The sequence below is a fragment of the Salvelinus sp. IW2-2015 genome, linkage group LG17 (assembly GCF_002910315.2).
Source record: "Salvelinus sp. IW2-2015 linkage group LG17, ASM291031v2, whole genome shotgun sequence".
Taxonomy (NCBI): Eukaryota; Metazoa; Chordata; class Actinopteri; order Salmoniformes; family Salmonidae; genus Salvelinus; species Salvelinus sp. IW2-2015.
This window is the reverse complement of record NC_036857.1, coordinates 6,878,475-6,899,353: the sequence shown is the minus strand read 5'-3', so window position 1 is coordinate 6,899,353 and position 20,879 is coordinate 6,878,475. Positions and strand designations below refer to the sequence as shown.

The window sequence follows — 20,879 nt, the reverse complement described above, 5'->3', positions numbered from 1 at the left end:
TTTTACTTCACTTACATTCCTAAATAAAATAATGTACCTTTTACTCCATACATTTTCCCTGACACCCAAAAGTACTCGTTGCATTTTGACAGGAAAATGGTCCAATTCACATACTTATCAAGAGAACATCCCTGGTCATCCCTACTGCCTCTGATCTGGCGGACTCACTAAACAAAAATGCTCCGTTTGTAAATTATATCTGTGTTGGACTGTGCTCCTGGCTATCCGTCAATAAAAAAATATGAAAATTGTCGAGTTTGCTTAATATAAGAAATGTAAAATGATTTCTACCTTTACTTTTACTTTTGATACTTAAGTATATTTAAAACCAAATACTTTTATAATTTTACTCAAGTAGTATTTTACTGGGTGACTTTCACTTGAGTCATTTTCTATTAAGGTATATTTACTTTTACTCAAGTATGAGAATTTAGTACTTTTTCCACCACTGCAAATTAGGGTGCGAATCTGAAAACGGGAGGAGTTATGTGATATAGCGAGATTATAACAAACCTGAAGCTCCAAGAACAGGGTGGGGGAGAGCAGCAGTGTGGGAGGACTAGGAGACGTGTGAAGTGGCAATCTTTTCCAGCTGATTAACAATGTTGAACATATGTTTAAAAATACCTTGACAACTGAGCTGGATAGCGGCGACTTTTCGGGGTTGGCCTACCAATTTGTCTTTATTTCCAGTGACACTAAACGCGTAAACGATGGCTATTTAGGTTTTTGAGTTTTATCGCGGTTTTCTTTTCACACCGATGAGGAACTGAAAGGGAGAAAAGAGGAAACATTCTTACCTAAATTAACAAGGTCAGTTTTCATCATTATTTCTCTCAATATAATAGCAAATTCTCTAAATAAACAAAATCAATCCGTTTTTATTATTCATCAGTGTCATTTATTTCCTAAATTGTTAGTGTCTTTCGTCACCATCCATTCTAAAGACTAGCTAGCACATTCGATTAATCGAGACTAGCTTCTACTGCATCTTCTCGACGGAAGGTTAACAACAGTGGTCATTCTTCGGTTCTCGTCGTCATCTTAAAATAATGGATGGAACGGGAGAAAGGAGGCAAACGTTCGTATTTTTTATTGAATCAATTGTCTGTTTTAATAACTAACTTCGCTAGCTACATTGGGCAAGATAGAGTTTTAGTGAAGCTCGAGCCTAGATCGAACACACGACTAGCTAAAACCGCGAGTCCTTTCCGCGTACGGTTAGAACAGGTGCATCTCGCTCGAGCGCTATGATGGTCGTGTCGGTTTGCGGTTCTTGGCATATTTGTTACCAAAACAATCCGTTCGTGTTAAAAAAATGTATCATCACTGTTGGAAGGATTGCTTTGCGATTGATGTTTGTAAGTGTCTGTAATATGTTGAAGTCCAATAAAGCTAGCTAGCAATGGCCTGCTTCTCTAACGTTATCTAGCTAGCTACTTAGCTTGCTGTAGCTAGGTAGTTAGCATACCACCCGAAACGGGGCAGGCAGGGCCCTCCTTGTAATGGAATGACAGAATGCCTTATTTTTTTGTATCAGGACTTTTTCGATAATTCAAGGTTCAATTATTTATTCTGCTAACATTCTAGCTGACCTAATTTAGTAGCTAGCTATGTTTGTTTGCCACTGCTGAGAGTATTGTCTGTCTTCACAGCAGCTATGGCGAATATTAATGCATTTTTAGCGCTCATATTTTAAATACAGGGAACCTTTATTACTTTGAGCTAGCTACGCTAGCATGTAACGTTAAGTAACTAGTTAGTAGTACTAGACTACGTTACATTGTCATCTTGCTACTGTTGATAATTTGGTTTTAAGACCTGACTAACTAAATTAGTTGTTCGCTCAACTTCCCTTGCCATATTGGCTACTGACTACCGTCTTATAATTTGAATCACATGAAATTGCTGCTTGATTGGATTTCACAGCAACATTAACTAAACATTTCCCGTTTACACTTAGTTAGCCTACATCCTTATACGAAGGTCAACATTTGAATAGCCTACTTACTAGCTAGTTAAGTTACTTTCAGCTATGTTCAGTGGTTGGGGTCTGACTGGGTAACAGAGGGAACATCCAATCGTCTGAGATTGCAAGGCAAGCTTGTCTTGTGGAAATGTTTAATATTCAGATCATGTACTATCCAGTGGCTGCTTTGGTGGACGTTGGATACGTCAATTCAATTTGCTCTGAATGCCAGTGTGCATTTGAGGCCTAATTATTTTGGATGGTTTCAAGTTATTTCCACAGCAAATGATTGTGAAGAGGAATTACGGATATAATTTCATGTAAACGTTTCCTCTTTGGTTGGAACTGGATGGAGCAGACATCCTTTCTACATGGAGATGAACACGGCTATATTATTCTGACTGTAAATATGTTAGGAAATTGTCAGCATGGTAATAACATTTGCTATAATTTTCACAAGGCTTTGAAGACCTAACAATGTGCTCTGCCACACTGCATTTTTCAATTTGTAAAAAAAAGACTTCATTTTAGTTTGAAGTTAGTTGAGCCAATTATTCTGTGTTATTGTGTGAGGAGTTGAGATATAGTAGCTGTTTGGTTGTGATTTAGGCTACTGACAGACCTTCCCAAAATGAAAATGTTCCCTAATTGCAACCTTACCAAACTTAACTTTGCATTCTTAGAAGTATCAATTTTACAAAGATAGTTTCTTTGTTAGGTGCTCCTTGGCTTTTTGTTGACTTTTAAGCACCTGCTGTTTAACAGATTTCCAAGACTGGGCTAACTGAGTCTTCCAACTAGGGTTTATGTCAAAGATCTATGCTCTCAGGGATGGCACGACTGTTGGGTATAGGCTACAATGGAAATGTTAGAATCTACTGACAAGTCTTCACCATTTAAACTAACGTCTCAGACTCCTTAAGAAATTCACTGCTTTTGTGTTTTTCGTTGCATCGTATTCCTCCTTGCTATTGCACTGTAGCTAGGTATGGCGCGAACAGAAACACATCAAATACTTTTCTTGTTTGTTTGGGAAATGGGCCTTGAAATGAATCCTTGGTTTGAACACATGATTGAATCATGTTCAGGAAATTGGAACATAATAGAATCTAGGCCACAGTGAGTAGCGAGCTCACTTTGATGCACACTGTCGCACAAATAGCTTTTTTGCCTGTGTAGATTATTGCAAGGTGTATGTATTGGCGGAATTAAATATAAACACTTTTGTGTAAACATGGCAGGTGTGTTACTTGTTTGTGATGTTACATAATAAGCAGAGGGAAAGTGAATTGGATGATTGAGCCTAGCAGTCCATTTTGTAGGCCTGTTTTTCTTTCTTTTTTTTGGACTTCACCAGCCTCTTCTAATATAGGCCATCCCCTGCCAGTTTGCCAGCTTGGCCGTGTCTCTCTTAAGGAGGCAGCTATAGAAAGTGTGACTGTACAGTGTTTTCTATTCAGACTGCTCTGAGTCAGGGGCTCCTAGCGGAAGGAAGGAGAGAGCCTCATGCAAGGAGGGAGTGTACAGGGAGAGTGCAGACCATAGAATTGTCTCTGGTAGTGGTTTGATTGGGATCTCTGATCTAACCTACATCTGCATGTCTCAGAGTTATGGAATAAGTCATCAGATCAGACTCTGGTTTTAGGTGAAACGAGGATGACTAACTAGTTCAGAGTATTAAGCTACAGCTGTCATGGTTTACAGCTTCAGAAAGGTTGGGTAGTGAACCTAAACACCATAGAGACATCTACTGGTCAAACAAATGGTTAAATTATCTCACGTTGAAAAGTAGATGACTGATTACTCAGCCAAAGAGGGATTTTACGAACTTGTGAATTGTACAATTGCTCCAAATTAGGCAACATCAGCAATTGAGAAATGTGTAGCTGACCTTGCAGCAGTAAATAAAATAAAAAATAAGCCATGCATTTGAGATGGTGTGTGTGCCTGCCTGCATCCAGCATTGCAGATTATATGCAGGATAGTGCCGAGCAAAGGAACCCTGTGGATGGGGCTTAATGGAACATTCCCTCTCACCCAGCTGGTGAGCTAGTCATAACAATCTCCTTCTACAGCAAAAACGGCAGTGCTTTCTGTTGTCAATGGTCTACCTGTTTCTGTAGAGAGATCCATCTCTTTAAAATTTAGAAAGTATGTAAATGGGGCATAACTGACATTAAAAGTCTGAAATATAGAGCCTCCTGAGTGGTGCAGCGGTCTAAGGCACTGCATTGCAAGTGCTTGAACGCGGGTCACTACAGACCCGCGTTCGTTCCCAGGCTGTGTCGCAACTGGCCGTGAACGGGAGTCCCATAAGGCGGCGCACAATTGTCCCAGCGTTGTTAGGGGAGGGTTTGGCCGGGTGTGCTTTACTTGGCTCATCTCGCTCTAGTGACCCCTTGTGGCAGCCCAGGTGCCTGCAGGCTGCCTTCGAATGTCAGTTGAGCAGTGTTTCCTCCGACACATTTGTGCGGCTGGCTTCCGGGTTAAGAAGCGCGGTTTGGCGGGTCATGTTTCGGAGGATGCATGACTTGACCTTCACCTCTCCCGAGCCCGTTGGAGTTGCAGCGATGAGACAAGATCGCAATTGGATATCACGAAAAGGGGAGTAAAATTAAAGACCCAGTCCATTACACTTCATTGTTGTGATGCAAAATTTCAAGCAAAATGCATAGTTTTGCAGCGATGAGACAAGATTGAAATTGGGAGGAAAAGGGGGGCGAAAAAAATATCTGAAATATTGAATGAATAGGCCTAAAAACGTAACTTTTCATTTCCCACTCAAACGATCGACTGAGTCGCTATGAGTGAAGGCTCCCTTGGAAAACACTTGGCCCTAACTTTAGACGATTTGCTGACTTTGCATCTAAGTTGAGGTTCTGCAATCAATCACGTCTGATCTCGAAAGCAATGTGATGACAGGGTTTGGCCTCTGAGCAGCGTTAGCCAGGCCGGCGGAGCAGAGTGTACAGACCAGAGATCCTGACCCTCCCTTCTCTCTTTTAGTTTCTTTACAGAGGCTGAATGATGTTGGCATGTGTTTTTAAAGGGGAGAGAAAATGCTTAGATCCATTTGTATGGTAAGCCTTATCAGTTGCCTGTGGGGTTTGATGAAGGCAGAATGACTATTGTAGTGTCAGATAGACCAAAGGGGAATCAAAGCTGTGCTTGTTTGTGGTGCTGAACTTTCTCATCCCCTTTTAATTGGCTTTTCCGAAAGGTACTGTAAGGGCAGGCTTTTAAAGATCCCTCTGAATAGGGTTGCACATTTTGGAGAATATTCAGAGGTGGAAACTTTCCGTGGGAATATATGGGGAATTAACGGGAATATATGGGAATTAACGGAAATATATGCAAATTAATATTAATACCATTTTAAATGTAGATGTTTTGGAGACAGAAACAATAACCTTTTACCTTATCATAAGTAGACATTGCAAATGATTAAATCCTTCCAATAGAAATAAAAAACACAAGTTAGTTACCAATTGAACTTTAAATTAGTTGACTCTTCACATGGGATGATTTCACTGAACACCAAAAGAAAGGGAATATTGAATGATCCCCAATGATCCATCGCATCTCCCAAAAACGTTTTCAACATACATCTGTAAAATGATAGTCTAGAAACTAAAGATTTGGTTGTCTTCCTTTCAGGCTTCCATGTCTTCTCCCTGGACCTACTCAATGTCCACCTCTTCAACATCAGACTGAGGCCTCATCTTCACTATCACTTTCCAACCTTGTTGAGGATGGCTCGTCAGGCTCAAATATGTCCGGATGGCCACCAATTTTTCAACTCTTGTATTGGTCAGCCTGTTGCGTGCTTTGGTGTGTGTGTTCCCAAATAAGGACCAGTTGCACTTTGAGGCGGCTGATGTTGGTGGGATTTGGAGGATGATGGAGGAAAGAGCCTCAGATCCACTAAGTCCCTTACACCAGGTGGCTGATGAGATGTTTGCACGAGTGCCATATTGCATCTCCATCCCAAAGCCCTTGCTTGGAAGTGTATTTCGCTAGACTGCCAAGAACCTTGCCCTCATCCAGGCCAAGTTGGTGTGACACGGTAGTGATGACACCATAGGCCTTATTGATCTCTGCACCAGACAGGACGCTCTTGCCAGCATACTTGGGGTCCAACATGTACGCTGCGGCGTGTATGGGCTTCAGGCAGGAGTCTTCACGCTTTTTCATGTATTTCAGAACTGCAGTTTCCTCTGTGTCAACAGTGAAGTGGGCAGGGCAGTATGGATTTCTTCTCTTACATCTGCAAACAGAGTCTGAACATCAGACAGGATGGCATTGTCTCCCTCAATCTGTGAAATGGCTACTGATATAGGTTTCAGGAGTTTCAGGCTGCTTACCCCTCTCAGCAGACTGTGATATGGCCATTTCTTGGAGAGACTCCTTCCCCTCCAGGAGACTGTCAAACATGATGACAACACCACCCCAACGGGTGTTGCTGGGCAGCTTCAATGTGGTGCTCTTATTCTCACTTTGCTTGGTGAGGTAGATTGCTACTATAACTTGATGACCCTAAACATACCTAACCATTTCCTTGGCTCTCTTGTAGAGTGTATCCATTGTTTTCAGTGCCATGATGTCCTTGAGGAGCGGATTCAATGCATGAGCAGCACAGCCAATGGGTGTGATGTGAGGGTAGGACTCCTCCACTTTAGACCAAGCAGCCTTCATGTTTGCAGCATTGTCTGTCACCAGTGCAAATACCTTCTGTGGTCCAAGGTCATTGAATGTTTTAAGCTCATCTCCAATGTAGAGACTGGTGTTTTCTGTTGTCCTTTGTCTGTGCTCCTGTAGAATACTGGTTGAGGGGTGGAGATGATGTAGTTAATTATTCCTTTGCCCACGAGCATTCGACCACCCATCATAGATGATTGCAATACAGTCTGCTTTCTCTGCCTTGCTTGACCTTCACTTGAACTCTGCATCCAGCAACTTAGTAAGGAAAGCATGTCTGGTGGAGGGGTGTATGCTGGGTGAAGAACATTCAGAAATATCTTCCAATACACATTGATTGTGAGCATCAGAGGTGAACCAGTTGCATAACCAGCTCGAGCAAGACATTCATCAGCATTTTTCTGACTACGTTCCTCTATAGCTGTTGCTATCGATAAGGTGTCTGACCTCGAATAGAAGTAGAGGGTATTTTGTCAGAGGTTGCTTGTTGTGAGCGCTGAGGGAACGTTATGCACTTGCCAGAATTCTGCATCTTTGTTGCAGTCTTCACATGATTTGGCACAATATTTGAGAATGTACACATCTTTATTAGCTGCATGAAATGTCTCCACACATCAGATAGTGCCTGTAGCATTTTCCTTTTAACTTCTTTGGGGTAACCCCCCTTCTCAATTTCTGCCTAAAGACATACCCTAATCTAACTGCTGTAGCTCAGGCCCAGAAGCAAGGATATGCATATTCTTGGTATCATTTGAAAGGGAAACACTCTGAATTTTTGTGGAAATGTGAATTGAATGTAGTAGAATATAACACAATAGATCGGTAGAAGAAATACCAAGGAAATAAACATACGTTTTCTGTTTTTTATTGTTGCCTGCATCATCTTTCAAATGACCAAGAACAGCCAAAATACAGATAGGATGATTTGAATGAAGAACATAAGATGGCAACAATAGCTGAGCACAAGTTTTAGACAGATAACATCAAAAAATAAGCGAGCTACATGAACATTGAGCATGAAGTCACCCAGGTGTCCCACACAAATGTACCCAAATGTGGCCGAATTGGTACAAGTGATACATTTTGAAGGAAAGAACTATATACAAAATACATAAATGCTATTCTAACCCCCCCCCCCCCAAAACAAAAAAAAAATATATACTATATAATGAAAAAAAATAAACAAACAAATAACAAAGGGTAACTTATTTACACATTTTTCTATTTACAATATTGCTATATTTTATAGCAGTCTCTTTCTGCTGTAAAGCAGAGGCTTACTGAACAGGTGTGGCAGGTGATGGGGCATTTCCCTGTGACCAAAGGGCACAACGTCGCTCCCCACTGTGCCCTTTTTGCCCTGAGGCACATTCATGCCTGCAGAGAGGAATCTGGGCAGGTGAATACCACTGGGTTGACGGAGCAGAAGGTGCTGCAGTGGCTTGCTGTAGCTAGCAAGCTCCTGGATGAGCAGCTCCCTGAAGGTTAGCTGTGAGATGGGGGGGCTGTCTCTATCAATTTCCTCTATAATTTGGGTTAAATCTGTATACCTAGACTTTGTTTTAGCTTTTCCTGATTTATTAGCCATAATTTAAATATATAAACTTGTTGAAAATGCTATTGAATATGTACTGCTATACGTAACACTCGTGGCTCCGTCAAGTAGGATTTGCAATGGCGAATGAACCCTCTTTTACGCCAGAGTTTACTTGGCAATTTCCACCAGAGGAAGATCTTCAATGGTAAGCGATTTATTTTATTGTTATTTCTGACTTTCGTGACGCTAATGCTTGGTTGGAAAATGCTAGTAATACTTGTGTGTGGGGCGCCGTCCTCAGAAAATTGCATGTTTGCTTTTGCAGTAAACCTTTTTTAAATCTGACACAGCGGCTGGATTAATAAGACGTTCATCTTTTAAATGATGTATGATACATGTATTTACAAGAATGTTTAATACAACGAATGTGTATTTAAAATGTTAGCTCTCTGCAGTTTCACCAGATGTTGGCCTGGTGGGACGTTAGCATCTTACCTACCCTGGAGAAGTTAAGATTTTTTTTAAATAACATACAATGATAAAGACCTAAATAGTTAAGCAGATTAAACAACTCCTTTGTAAGGTAAATGTTTTAACATGTATGGAAACAGGTGAATTAACACTCTTTTAGCAGGCTCAAGCAAGCTAAAACCCACGTGAATAGCAAAAACTAACTAGCAGAAATTGAGTTAGAATGATTTAAACACACTTTGCTATAGGCTTCTATTTAGTAGTTAACAAAAAATCATGTATGTCATATAAAATATATTCACCCCACCCAATATTGTAATCAAAACTTACCAGAAAGCATGTAGTCCTTTGCTCAGACAGTGTAGTAGTGTGTGCTCAATAGCATCTCATTAGTGTGCAAGATCTTGAGAATCATGTGATGTGATGGAAGAATGCACTGTGCATGCAGAGGGTTGCAATTCCATTGAATTGGGGATAGTTTAGCCAAAATATGCTACAAGACCTAGAATTGCCTTGTGTATCCCACAAAGGTTCACTGTTTATAATAGAGGTCGACCGATTTAATCGGAATGGCTTATTAATTATGGCTGATTTATTTAGGGACGATTTCAAGTTTTCATAACAATCGGTAATTGGCATTTTTGGACACCAATTATGGCTGATTACATTTCACTCCACGAGGAGACTGCATGGCAGGCTGACTACCTGTTACGCAAGTGCAGCAAGGAGCCAAGATAATTTGCCAGCTAGCATTAAACTTATCATATAAATWAAACAATCTTAACATAATCACTAGTTAACTACACATGGTTGGTGATATTACTAGTTTATTTAGTTAGTAGTCTGCGTTGCATGTAATCAATGCGGTGCCTGTTAATTTATCATCGAATCACAGCCTACTTCACCAAACGGGTGATGATTTAACAAGCGCATTCGTGAAAAAAGCACTGTCGTTGCACCAATGTGTACCTAAACATCAATGCCTTTCTTAAAATCAATACACAAGTATATATTGTTAAACCTGCATATTTAGTTAATATTGCCTGCTAACATCAATTTCTTTTAACTAGGGAAATTGTGCCACTTCTCTTGCGTTCTGTGCAAGCAGAGTCAGGGTATATGCAGCAGTTTGGGCTGCATGGCTTGTTGCGAATTGTGTGAAGACCATTTCTTCCTTACAAAGACCGTAATTTATTTGCCAGAATTTTACATAATTATGACATAACATTGAAGGTTGTGCAATGTAACAGCAATATTTAGACTTAGGGATGCCACCCGTTAGATAGAATACGTAACGGTTCTGTATTTCACTAAAAGAATAAACGTTTTGTTTTTGAAATGATAGTTTCTGGATTTGACCACATTAATGACCTAAGGCTCGTATTTCTGTGTGTTGTTATATTATAATTAAGTCTATGACTTGATAGAGCAGTCTGACTGAGCGGTGGTAGGCAGCAGCAGGCTCGTAAGCATTCATTCTAACAGCACTTTCCTGCATTTGCCAGCAGCTCTTCGCTGTGCTTCAAGCATTGCGCTGTTTATGACTTCAAGCCTATCAACTCCCGAGATTAGGCTGGCAATACTATAGTGCCTATACGAACATCCAATAGTCAAAGGTATATGAAATACAAATGGTATAGAGAAATAGTCCTATAATAACTACAACCTAAAACTTCTTACCTGGGAATATTGACGACTCATGTTAAAAGGAATCACCAGCTTTCATATGTTCTCATGTTCTGAGCAAGGAACTTAAACGTTTGTCTTTTTACATGGCAAATATTGCACTTTTACTTTCTTCTCCAACACTTTGTTTTTGCATTATTTAAACTAAATTGAACATGTTTCATTATTTATTTGAGACTAAATAGATTTTATTGATGTATTATATTAAGTTAAAATAAGTGTTAATTCAGTATTGTTGTAATTGTCATTATTATTTTATATATATAGATATATATATATATACACACACACACACACACACACAAACAAGCATCGGCCGATTTTAATCGGTATCGGATTTTTTTGGTCCTCCAATAATCGGTATCGGCGTTGAAAAATCATAATCGGTCGACCTCTAGTTTATAAGCAAACTTTTTAAAATGAATTTAAGATACATTCCCAGGCTTAACTTCCCATGGAAAAATTGTGGAAATTTACCGGAAAGTTTCCGACCCTTTGCAATCCTACCTGTGAATAAGTTCACGCAGAACACAACTGAATGGAGAAAATGAGACCTATAGGAACAGTACAACCAGGCAATAACAGCTGTCAGTTGTAAATAGGAATTTTCCTGTTTAGGCAATATAAATGCTCATTTCCATTCAAATTCTCTTGCGAAAAATGGTCTGGTATAGTCCTGATGAGCTGACGTCACAGCCTATGTTTGCTTGGCATTAGGATTCCAGGCGATTGGCCGACCCTGGACTGCCCGTCTCTCAGCGTTACAGAATTGGGGTTGGCTGGGTCAGCACAGTGGAGGCTCTAATTCCCACCCCCAGGGCACCTAATTAAAACTTACAACCTAGACAAACGACCTTTGACTCTGTCTGCCATCTCATGAGAACTGCTATTCTGAAAACTCCATGACATGCGAAGAGATCAGTGGGAGATCAACATACCCTCTTAGCAAATAATTATGGCAGTGTCTGTATCGAAATACTACTTCATGCTAGAGTCTTCTGTATCAAAGCCTGTTTTTAGATTCTGCTTGTTCATTTAGTCAGGCCTCCCACTAGATTGCTAGTTCATAACTGCTCTGATAAAGGCAAAAAAACAAACGTCTCTATCCTGGGAATGCAAAATGTTTTAGCACTCAGTTTTGCCCCAGTCGTTTTGTTTTGTCATTGTTACGTTCGCCCACTTCATGGAACATTGCATTGAAATATTGTTAGTTAAATCTCTCTTTTGCGCTCAATATTTTGTAAAACCCAACACAATGGGTGCAGAGAATTTCTTTGTTATTATACAGTATTGAAAAATGGACTCGCCCGCACAAGCTTGAGGTCTTTTGTGGAGACAAATAACACTTGATGAGTTTTTTTTATTTTTTTATTATATCAGGTTTTTACAGTGGTTCTCTTTCTTTGCAGTGGCTGACTAACATGGCTGACTAACTACCTGCCACAGACTCTCTTCATGGATAACAGAGGAAGACGACAAAGGAAACACAAAATAAAACCTTATTAATTATCAACAAAGACAAACATCCAGAGGAACCAACCCACCACTATCGTTCCATCACTCTGACTTCCAGTGCATGTGGTCCTGAAGTCGTCCTAAGGAGGAGGCGGGGAACACATAGGCCTACCACTATGCACTGTAAACAGAGCGGTTGGGACTGTGGAGGTGTGGGGAGAACCAGACCTCCCCCAGGCAGGACTATCCCCCTAGTGCTGGGGCTACTGGTGGCCTTGGTCCAGGGCAGTGTGCCTAGGAGACAACTGGTGGAGGGCCTGGGGGAGATGTTGTCGGTGGACCTGGAAGCCTCCATGCACTCCTCTGTCCTCTCTGACCTGCAGACTGCAGCCTCTGTAGCCACAGAGGGACCTCCCACGGGTATCCCAGAGTTCCTGGCTGCGGTCACAGAGGTGGCCCCTGCAGGAATCCCTGACTCTTCAGCGGTGGTGGGCCAGGGTTTCCAGTTGAGGATTCCGCCCAGGGCGAAGAATGGCAGTTGCAATGTTAAGGTAAGCATTGTCATGACTAGGATGTTACTCCTGATTGAATATAGTGACCCACCCCACATACTGGTGGTGGATCTAATGGTGATAATCAAACCACTGCTGTAATGTCCATATGAACACTGATAGTAATAATTAGGGCTGAACCCAATTAGTCGACTGGTCGATTGTTTGGTCGTTAAGCTGTCGGTCGACCAAGATTGTTTTAGTCGAGCAGTAACACAGATATATATTTGGCCCATCTCAGTGAACTAATCCATTGCGGAGGCCTAGACTAAAAGCTAATTTATGCTTGATCCAGAAATGTGGTAAGGAGGCTCCATGTGGAGAGTGGGGACAATGTGGTAGGAGGCTCCCAAATGTCGTAACAATGCAGAAGGCTCTGTATAGCTCAATGCATTTGAAAAATCTTTCCATCTCTCTCCCTTTTGATAACCACTCAGCGTGGAATGGAAAACTGTCATGCTGTCTGATCCAATGGAGGAGCTCAAGCAGTAGAACATTTGATGTGCTGGTCAACGGCTCCAGTGAGTTCTTGCCCAAGTCAAGCACTGCTTCTTATCCCTTGCACAAATAGCCTACAGTTTTCTGTCCTGAGCTCACTGGCGGGGAAACTGAGGGCCAAGAATATTTTATGCAATGTTGCAAAGTGCAAGCATCGGGCTGGACCCAAGTTAATAGTTGATACAGTGCTTCATGTTCGTTGCAGACTGKCTCGTCATAGCCCACATTAGGAAACCTGGTTATCGGTTTTGATTGAACAGGGCTCTCTAGAACGGACCTTTTAGTGTATTGTTGTATTTCAATGAAAAGGAAATGTATGATGTCCTGAATGCGATCGTGCCATTGAATACATGTATGCAATTTAACTTTGATGTTAAGCTGCTCAGATGTTTGACTTCCTTTATATGATGTAATATGCCAGTTTATATGTAGGGTTGCAAAATTACTGAAACTTTCAATAAATGAGGAAATCTAGAATCCTCCAACCAGGATTTCTGGAAAAGCAAAAAAAAAATAGGGAATTTATTGAAAGTTCCTGTAATTCTGCAACCCAAGTTATACTGAGTGAACAAAATATTAGGAACACCTGCTCTTTCCATGACCTAGACAGACCAGATGAATCCAGGTGAAGGCTATGAACCCTTATTGATGTCACTTGTTAAATTCACTTCAATCATTGTAGATGACAGATTAAAGAAGGATTTTTAAGCTTTGAGACATGGATTGTGTATGTGAGCCATTCAGAGGGTGAATGGGCAAGACAAAATATTTAAGTGCCTTTGCACAGGGTATGGCAAGTGCTAGGCGCATCAGTTTGAGTGGTTCAAGAACTGTAACCCTGCTAGGTTTTTCATGCGCAGTTTCCTGTGTGTATCAAGAATGGTCCACCACCCAAAAGACATCCAGCCAACTTGACACAACTGTGGGAAGCATTGGAGTCAACATGGGCCAGCATCCTTGTGGAACACTTTCAACACCTTGTAGAGTCCATGCCCCAATGAATTAAGGCTGTTCAAAAGGGGGTGCTACTCCATATTAGGAAGGTGTTCTTAAAGTTTTGTACACTCTGTGTATAACATTCAACATGTCACTCTGTATGCTCCTCTACCTCATTTCTGTAATCCTTTGTGCCCAGCGGCTTGATCACAATAGTGCCTTTTTCAGTCTTCCTGTCCATGTTGAAATAGCAATGTGAGGAGGTTACCTTGCACATAAGACATCTCTCAAATTCTCTTTGGATTTTGGGAACAGTTATTAAAGCTGAACAGAAAATTGCCTTCAATCTGTGTGGATGGAGAATGGAGGAAACAAAGCCTTTTTGGGCAGCATTGTAGTCCTGCCCAATAGGCTTAACTTTACATAACCCCAACCCTTTCATTCTCTTCTATTTCCGATTCAGTTTTTCCTCCGCAAGCTCGTATGGACATTTTTAACCCTTCTGCAATGATTTCTATTGGATATTAAACGTACTCTAGGCTAGATCATTCTGTGGCAGAAATTTGTTTTAGCCTTTACGTTCTTAACTAGCCAAATATTTACATATTTGCAATGCTATGTATGGAATGGATATGCATAATATTCATGCCTCTCAGTACATTATCTCTCACTGTATCAATGCTGATTTTTATTTGACTGTTGTGCAATTTGTTCCTTGAGGAGTTTGAATTGGAAGATATTATTTTTGGCTCCTTGTATTATTGGGAATAATATCCTGACAAATCGTAATGTCTCAAAATGAAGGGGAGATGACTCAGGCGGCTGTCATTTTGTGAATAGGGGCTCACTGGGAGCAGAGCTTCCTGCTCACGTCGGTAGAGACCGCAGTACAGATGGACGAAATGAGTCAATGAAAAATGTGAGACTGAGTTTTCCACATCAGGATCAGCCTCTTGTGTGAAACACCCTGTCCTTTCAGAGTTTTTTGATCTATGAGCCCTATCTCTAAACCTTTCTTTTTCTCTCCTATTGCAGTTAACCGAGGTGGGAAAGGAACACTTACCCTCCTGGCTGTACTGGGCCACAGGGAGCTGCATCCTACGAGGCCTGGCCCTGGAGCAGGACAGAGGTGTCCACCATATCTCCCTCTCTGGCTCTGAGATGATAAACAGTGGCCATGGCCTAAAAGTCTTCTCTATTGAGGTGCACCCAGAGGAGTGGGCTGACGGTGAGCCGGCCCTGTTGGCTCTCCAGGCTGAAGCCAACAACCTCCAGCCATTCACCTGCGGCAGCGAGGAGCCCGTCACTGTTCTCACCATCATCCTGGATGCCGACCTCACCAAGATGAACGCTCATCAGAGGGTAGGCCTGCTGGCCAGCATGAAGAAGTTTTCCGGTGTCCCCCTGGAGCACATGAGGGTGGTCCCTGTCATCAACAACCGCCTGTTCGACATGTCCGCCTTCATGGCTGGGCCCGGAAATGCCAAGAAGGTGGTGGAGAATGGGGCCCTGTTGTCATGGAAGCTGGGCTGCGCCCTGGACCAGTCTAACATTCCGAACATCAACAGCGTCCAATCGCCTGCCAAGGATGGGTCCATGTCGTCCAAGCTAGGCTACCCAGTGGTAGGCTGGCACATCGTCAACAAGAAACCCCACTTGGTGAAACGGGTCAGGAGGCAGCTGGGAAACACCCCCACCCCTGTACCCTCCCTGCTCCCCCCAACCACTTACCCTGAGCCCCCTACTCGCATTGTTCCCACCCCCACATCCCCTTCCATCTCCCCAGCCACTGACAGCTCTGCTCCCCCTGTCCGTGGACCCTTGCCCCTGCCGGTGAAGCCCACTAACAGGCTGAGAGATCAGATAGCCCACACTCCTACTATAGGGGCTCCTCAGCCTACTAGGGTCCTGGGCACCACCAGTACCATCCCCATCCAGCCTACTATGACCCGGCCCGCTATTCCAGAGGCTACTGCTCTTCCCACCCCACCAAGCACCACTAGAAGGCCAAAGACCTCCACCACCAAGAAAACCAAGAAGGCAAAAACCTCCACTCCAGTGCCCAGAGAACCTAAGACCACCACGGCTAAGCCACCCAGACGCACCACCCCTCTATCTCCTGTTCCTGACTACAACAATGAGAAGCCCCAGCTACGCAACCCCATCGACGAGGTGAATGCCTGGGTCGGGACCTACTTTGAGGTGAAGATTCCTCCAGATACCTTCTTCGACAAAGAGGACGGCACCACGGACAAGCTGCGTCTGACTTTGAGGAAGAACCACAACGAAGTGGTGAGCGAGACCTCTTGGATCCAGTTTAACAGCACCATCCAGCTCCTGTACGGTCTCCCAGAGAAAGAACACGCAGGCAAACACGAGTACTTTATGCTGGCCACCGACAAGGCAGGCATGAGCACCATAGATGCCTTTGAGGTCCATGTCAACCGTTGGCCGGCCACCGATAAGCCCTCCGTTGTTTTTGCCGCCCGTTTCCATGGTGAACCCAAGACATTGGCCAACAACGTCCACAAAAAGATCCTCCTGACTAAGAAGCTGGCGTATGCACTGGGTGACCGGAACACCAGCACAGTGACCCTGCGGAGTATCACCAAGGGCTCCATTGTGGTGGAGTGGACCAACAACAGCCTCCAGCAGAGCCCCTGTCCCAAGGACCAGATCACCGTCCTCAGCAGAAAGATCTCCGACCCCCAGGGCAGGCCCACTCTGGCCTTCTCCAATGCCATGGAGCCAGACTTCAAACCCATCAACATCTCCGTCCGCGGCACCAACAAATGCCAGACCTACATGTTCGTGCCCCCAGGAGAGGTGACCATCCCTGTTCCCCCTCCAGCCACTCCTTCCCCTGGCACTGGTCGTAGCACCAGTGACGATGTTTACCTGCACACAGTTATCCCAGCTGTGGTGGTGGCGGCGCTACTGCTGATTGCCGGCGTCATCGCCATGGTCTGCTACCGCAAGAAGCGCAAGGGCAAGATGAGCATTGAGGAGCAGGCCACCTTCATCAAGAAAGGCGTGCCCATCATCTTTGCAGATGAGCTGGACGACTCCAAGTCTCCCCCATCCTCCAGTATCCCCCTCATCCTGCATGAGGAGAAGCCACCCCTGCCCCCCCCAGAGTACCCCAACATGGCTGGCCCTCACAGCACCCTGCTCAACCAGGATCTCCTGATGGAGGAGTACTCCATCTACCATGATGATGACCCCAACGCACCCCCCTATCAGCCCCCGCCACCCTTCACCGTCCCCATCGAGGGGAAAGGGTCCCGCCCCAAGAACATGACATCCTACAGGTCACCACCTCCCTACGTGCCTCCCTAACGCTTACAGGAGCCTTGGGTTTGGGATGGAGGAAGAGGGGGAGCTGTGGTGACCTTTCTTTGAAGACAATTTCCGTAGGGATTTTACACACACTGTACAGTGGGATGGCTTTGACATAGCCAGAGTAGACGACCACGTCTGTGTAAGTGACCACTATGGATAACGTACTGTATAAGTCTAACACTGGCACAGGAAAACTGGACAGAGACCGTTTGTAAACGCCAGCTCTCGTTTCTTTTGTTGTCCTTCATAGTTATGCTTTCGACTCTTGCGTAATCTTTTTTTAAATTTTTTATCTGTTCTTGCCAAGAATAATAATTTTTATCTTTGAAGATGTACTGTTTCTATTGTATAGAAAATAATGCAAAAGCGAGAGACTGTAGGCTGCAAAGGCCTTGGAGCAAATGTCACCATGACAACAGACTTGTAGGCTCTCAATCACAAAGTTCATCTTTATACCAATTACAGTATATCACTTATCGGTCTTTGGGTTAGCTCTACTAAGATTTTGCTCCTGTTATTTTTAGAAGGTCGTCTAAGACAAAGTCAAACTAAAAACATGAAACCATCGTTTATTTACATCATAACCTTACATTTTATATTCTCCTCTTAATGTTACCCCTTTCTTTCTTTTACGTTATATCCCCTCTTAAAAATAACAGGTGTAAAACTTTCACTGGTGCAGACGCCTAATAAAACTAGCCCTTTGTGTCCGGCAGAACTGAACATTCTAACTGGTAGCCTAAAAAGGACACTTTTTTTTTTTAATGCATAATGAGACTGAAATATCCTCTGCTATACAGGTACTGTACTTGATCAACAAGTAAATCATAGACTGATAGTGAGTGACCACACTTGTTAATGTAAGGGGATTACAAAACAGGAGTAATAACGACGTCAATATACATCGGTGTATTAACTTGCCGCTGATCTTGCCCCTGAAACAGAGAGATCGCTATACAGTGCCTTTTGAAAGTATTCACACCCCTTGACTTTTTACAGCTTGAATTTAAAATGGATTAAATKTAGTTTGTCACTGGCTTACCCACACTAGCCTATAATGTCAAAGTGGAATTATGCTTTTTCAAATGTTTTACAAATTAATTAATGAAAAGCTGAAATGTCTTGTTTAAGTATTCAACCCCTTTGTTATGGCAACCCTAAATACGCTCAGGAGTAAAAATGTGCAGTACAGTGAAACTGCAAAAAATGTGGCAAAGAAATTTGACCATGTCCTGAGTACAAGGCTCTTAGACTTATCCAGAAAGACTCACAGCTGTAATTACTGACAAAAGTGATTCTAATATGTATTGACTCAGGGGTATGAATTCTTATGTTACATTTAAGAAATTAGCAAACATCTCTAAAAACATGTTTTTACTTTTGTCATTATAGGGTATTGTGTGTAGATGGGTGAAGGGGAAGAGAAAAAAAAAATCTATTTTTAAATTGTAACACAAAATGTGCACTAATGGTATGAATACTTTCTGAAGGCACTGTACTATTCCAGGGTTGCCAAGGTAGTGATAAAGCAAAGCATTCCTGTTTTCTTTTTCATCATAATGCTGGGTCAATGAGATGCTGTAACTAGGCAGCAGAGTGAACTGATGGAAGTAAATAATTAGGCTACTAGATTGATCAATTGTTTTAGTATTGATGTAAGTTTTGGGGTTCAGGTCTCCCTTGGACCAGGTCTGTTGCAGAAGAGATTTTATCACAATGAGAAAATAACCTTAACTTTTAAATAAATGAAATAAGAAAAGTGAGGGGGAACGTACAGTTCTGCAATATCCGTGCTCTCTGCCTCTATGCTGCTGCACTGTATCGTTAGTCTCTCAGTCATCATCAGTTGTGAGACAAGTGTATGTACATAATGGTGTGCCTGTGAAACTGAAGATCTCATAACGTTAATGTGTTTTATCAGTAGAGTTATGCTAGTGGGAGGGAAATTTTATTCTCAATTTTTTGTCTAGATTTATGATCACGATGTCATAAATTTAAATCATAGTTTGAAGGGGGCAAAAAAAGTTGACTTTCCCATCAGTGAAAATATTGCATCCTGTAAAGAATACGATGTGGGAGGAAGACAAGTGAATAATGTACGTTTCATATCTGATATCACCATAAGGAAAAATGGTTGAGAAAAAAAATCTAATGTTTTTACTGAATTTTTGATACGGTCTCAAATTGTTTTATGAAAATATATTAATAAAGATGTACTACTATTTGTAAAGCCTCAAAGACCCTGTATTTTCCCTTTGGTCACTTGTTCCTCTGTGAAAAATGAATTGGATCACTATTGGATGTGATTTAATCACGTTACCATTTTCTTCTATTTCACGCTTTGTAAACATTTTTTCACACTTCCATGAGATTGGGTTATTAGCTCTGGTTAATGTCTAGAAGATTAATATATATTACAGTATGTGTAGTTAAGACATTTTACATTGTTTCAGAATGTCAGTCACAATCATGATTGGGATCCATATCTGATGAGAATCTCTTGCGGTTGAATGAATCAGCAACACATTTCTCGCTCCACAAACTAGCTATCAGTATTTTAAATCATGTCTCATATTACTTTTCATAATCCTAAACATATGTGTAGCTACACGTACCATCTGCTCGTTTTTGATTAAACTGGGTACCAGTCTTTTTAGCTAGTGTTTCACTCCTTGCCACTCCTGTCTTTGGCAAATGACAGGAGTGGAATGATATCTAAAAAGACTGGTACCCAGGATAGTTGTCATGGGCCTAATGCTGCACAACCTCTTAATAGTTTAATGTTCACATGAACAGTTTACAAATATGTATAATGAATGAAAATCTGAATCATTTAATCATCACACATTGAACAAAGATGTGGAGCTACTGTAAACCAGAGGAGCTGTAGCACTTAAAGCCCATATTAAGCTTGCCCTACTTTGGCGGTTTAATTAAACCTGCAGGTCTTCTGTACCTTTAGCACTAAATGTTGTCCTCTTGTGAGAAACCACAAATGGAGTGACCCTGCGGACAGATACTCTGCATTATTCATGACGATGGATTGGAAAGGTCTTTGTATTTGACAAACGCCACTGTTTAAGTGCAAGTCCAATGAGTGATAGATTAGGGCCAGTCAGGGCCGGCTCTAGCCTTTTGAGGGCTCTAAGCGAGATTTGGTTGGTTGGTCCCCACGCCAAGCAGGCCTAGAAAATGTTAGACCCCCCTCTTAAGGGTGGAGATATTTTTTTTTCTCACAATCTGTAATTCCTGATTGTTTGACCCTAGAAAATCCGGACGGCCGATTCTCACACCTGTATTTTACCCATGATTGTCTTTATTTTGACGATCACATTCCTGATTATACTGTATGTCTGACTACTGTAGGCTTACTATAAAAACAATATGGGGGAACCCAGTTCCTAGCTGGCTACTGCGAATGGGTTTCCACATACAAGCTCCACACATTTGTAGAAGAAACTACTGTATATTTATGTAATATAAATCTATTTAAATCCAATGTAAAGAGAAGAGCCAGAAATATAGCCCTATATTCAGTATGTTTGTTCTAACAGCAGTTTTCCTACTATGTTTTCAGGTGGGAGCCTTCTCTTCCAGTGCTCTTAGCTCCTACCTCTTTGCCGGGTTATCTATTTATAACAATGACTAATCATTGCCTTACGATTCTAACATTAGAGAGCTTTTGTTATCATGGCTTACTCTGGAAAGGTCAGAAGCAATTCAATTAGCTGTTGGT

At 42.1% G+C, this 20,879-nt stretch overlaps 1 protein-coding gene across 4 annotated transcripts; it reads left to right on the top strand.

The window, feature by feature from the left end:
* Positions 1-522: 522 nt before the first annotated feature.
* On the top strand, positions 523-19,367 carry LOC111976521 (dystroglycan 1). Of its 4 annotated transcripts, none has more exons than XM_024005390.2 (3): positions 523-813; positions 11,771-12,367; positions 14,837-19,367. In XM_024005390.2, exons 2-3 carry the CDS (start codon positions 11,993-11,995, stop codon positions 17,138-17,140), a joined length of 2,679 nt encoding a protein of 892 aa, XP_023861158.1. In that variant the 5' UTR covers positions 523-813; positions 11,771-11,992; the 3' UTR covers positions 17,141-19,367. The 4 variants fall into 4 exon arrangements, with proteins under 4 accessions (XP_023861158.1, XP_023861161.1, XP_023861159.1 ...); XM_024005391.2 differs by lacking the exon at positions 523-813 and adding an exon at positions 982-1,081; XM_024005392.2 differs by lacking the exon at positions 523-813 and adding an exon at positions 1,244-1,361.
* Positions 19,368-20,879: the final 1,512 nt, after the last annotated feature.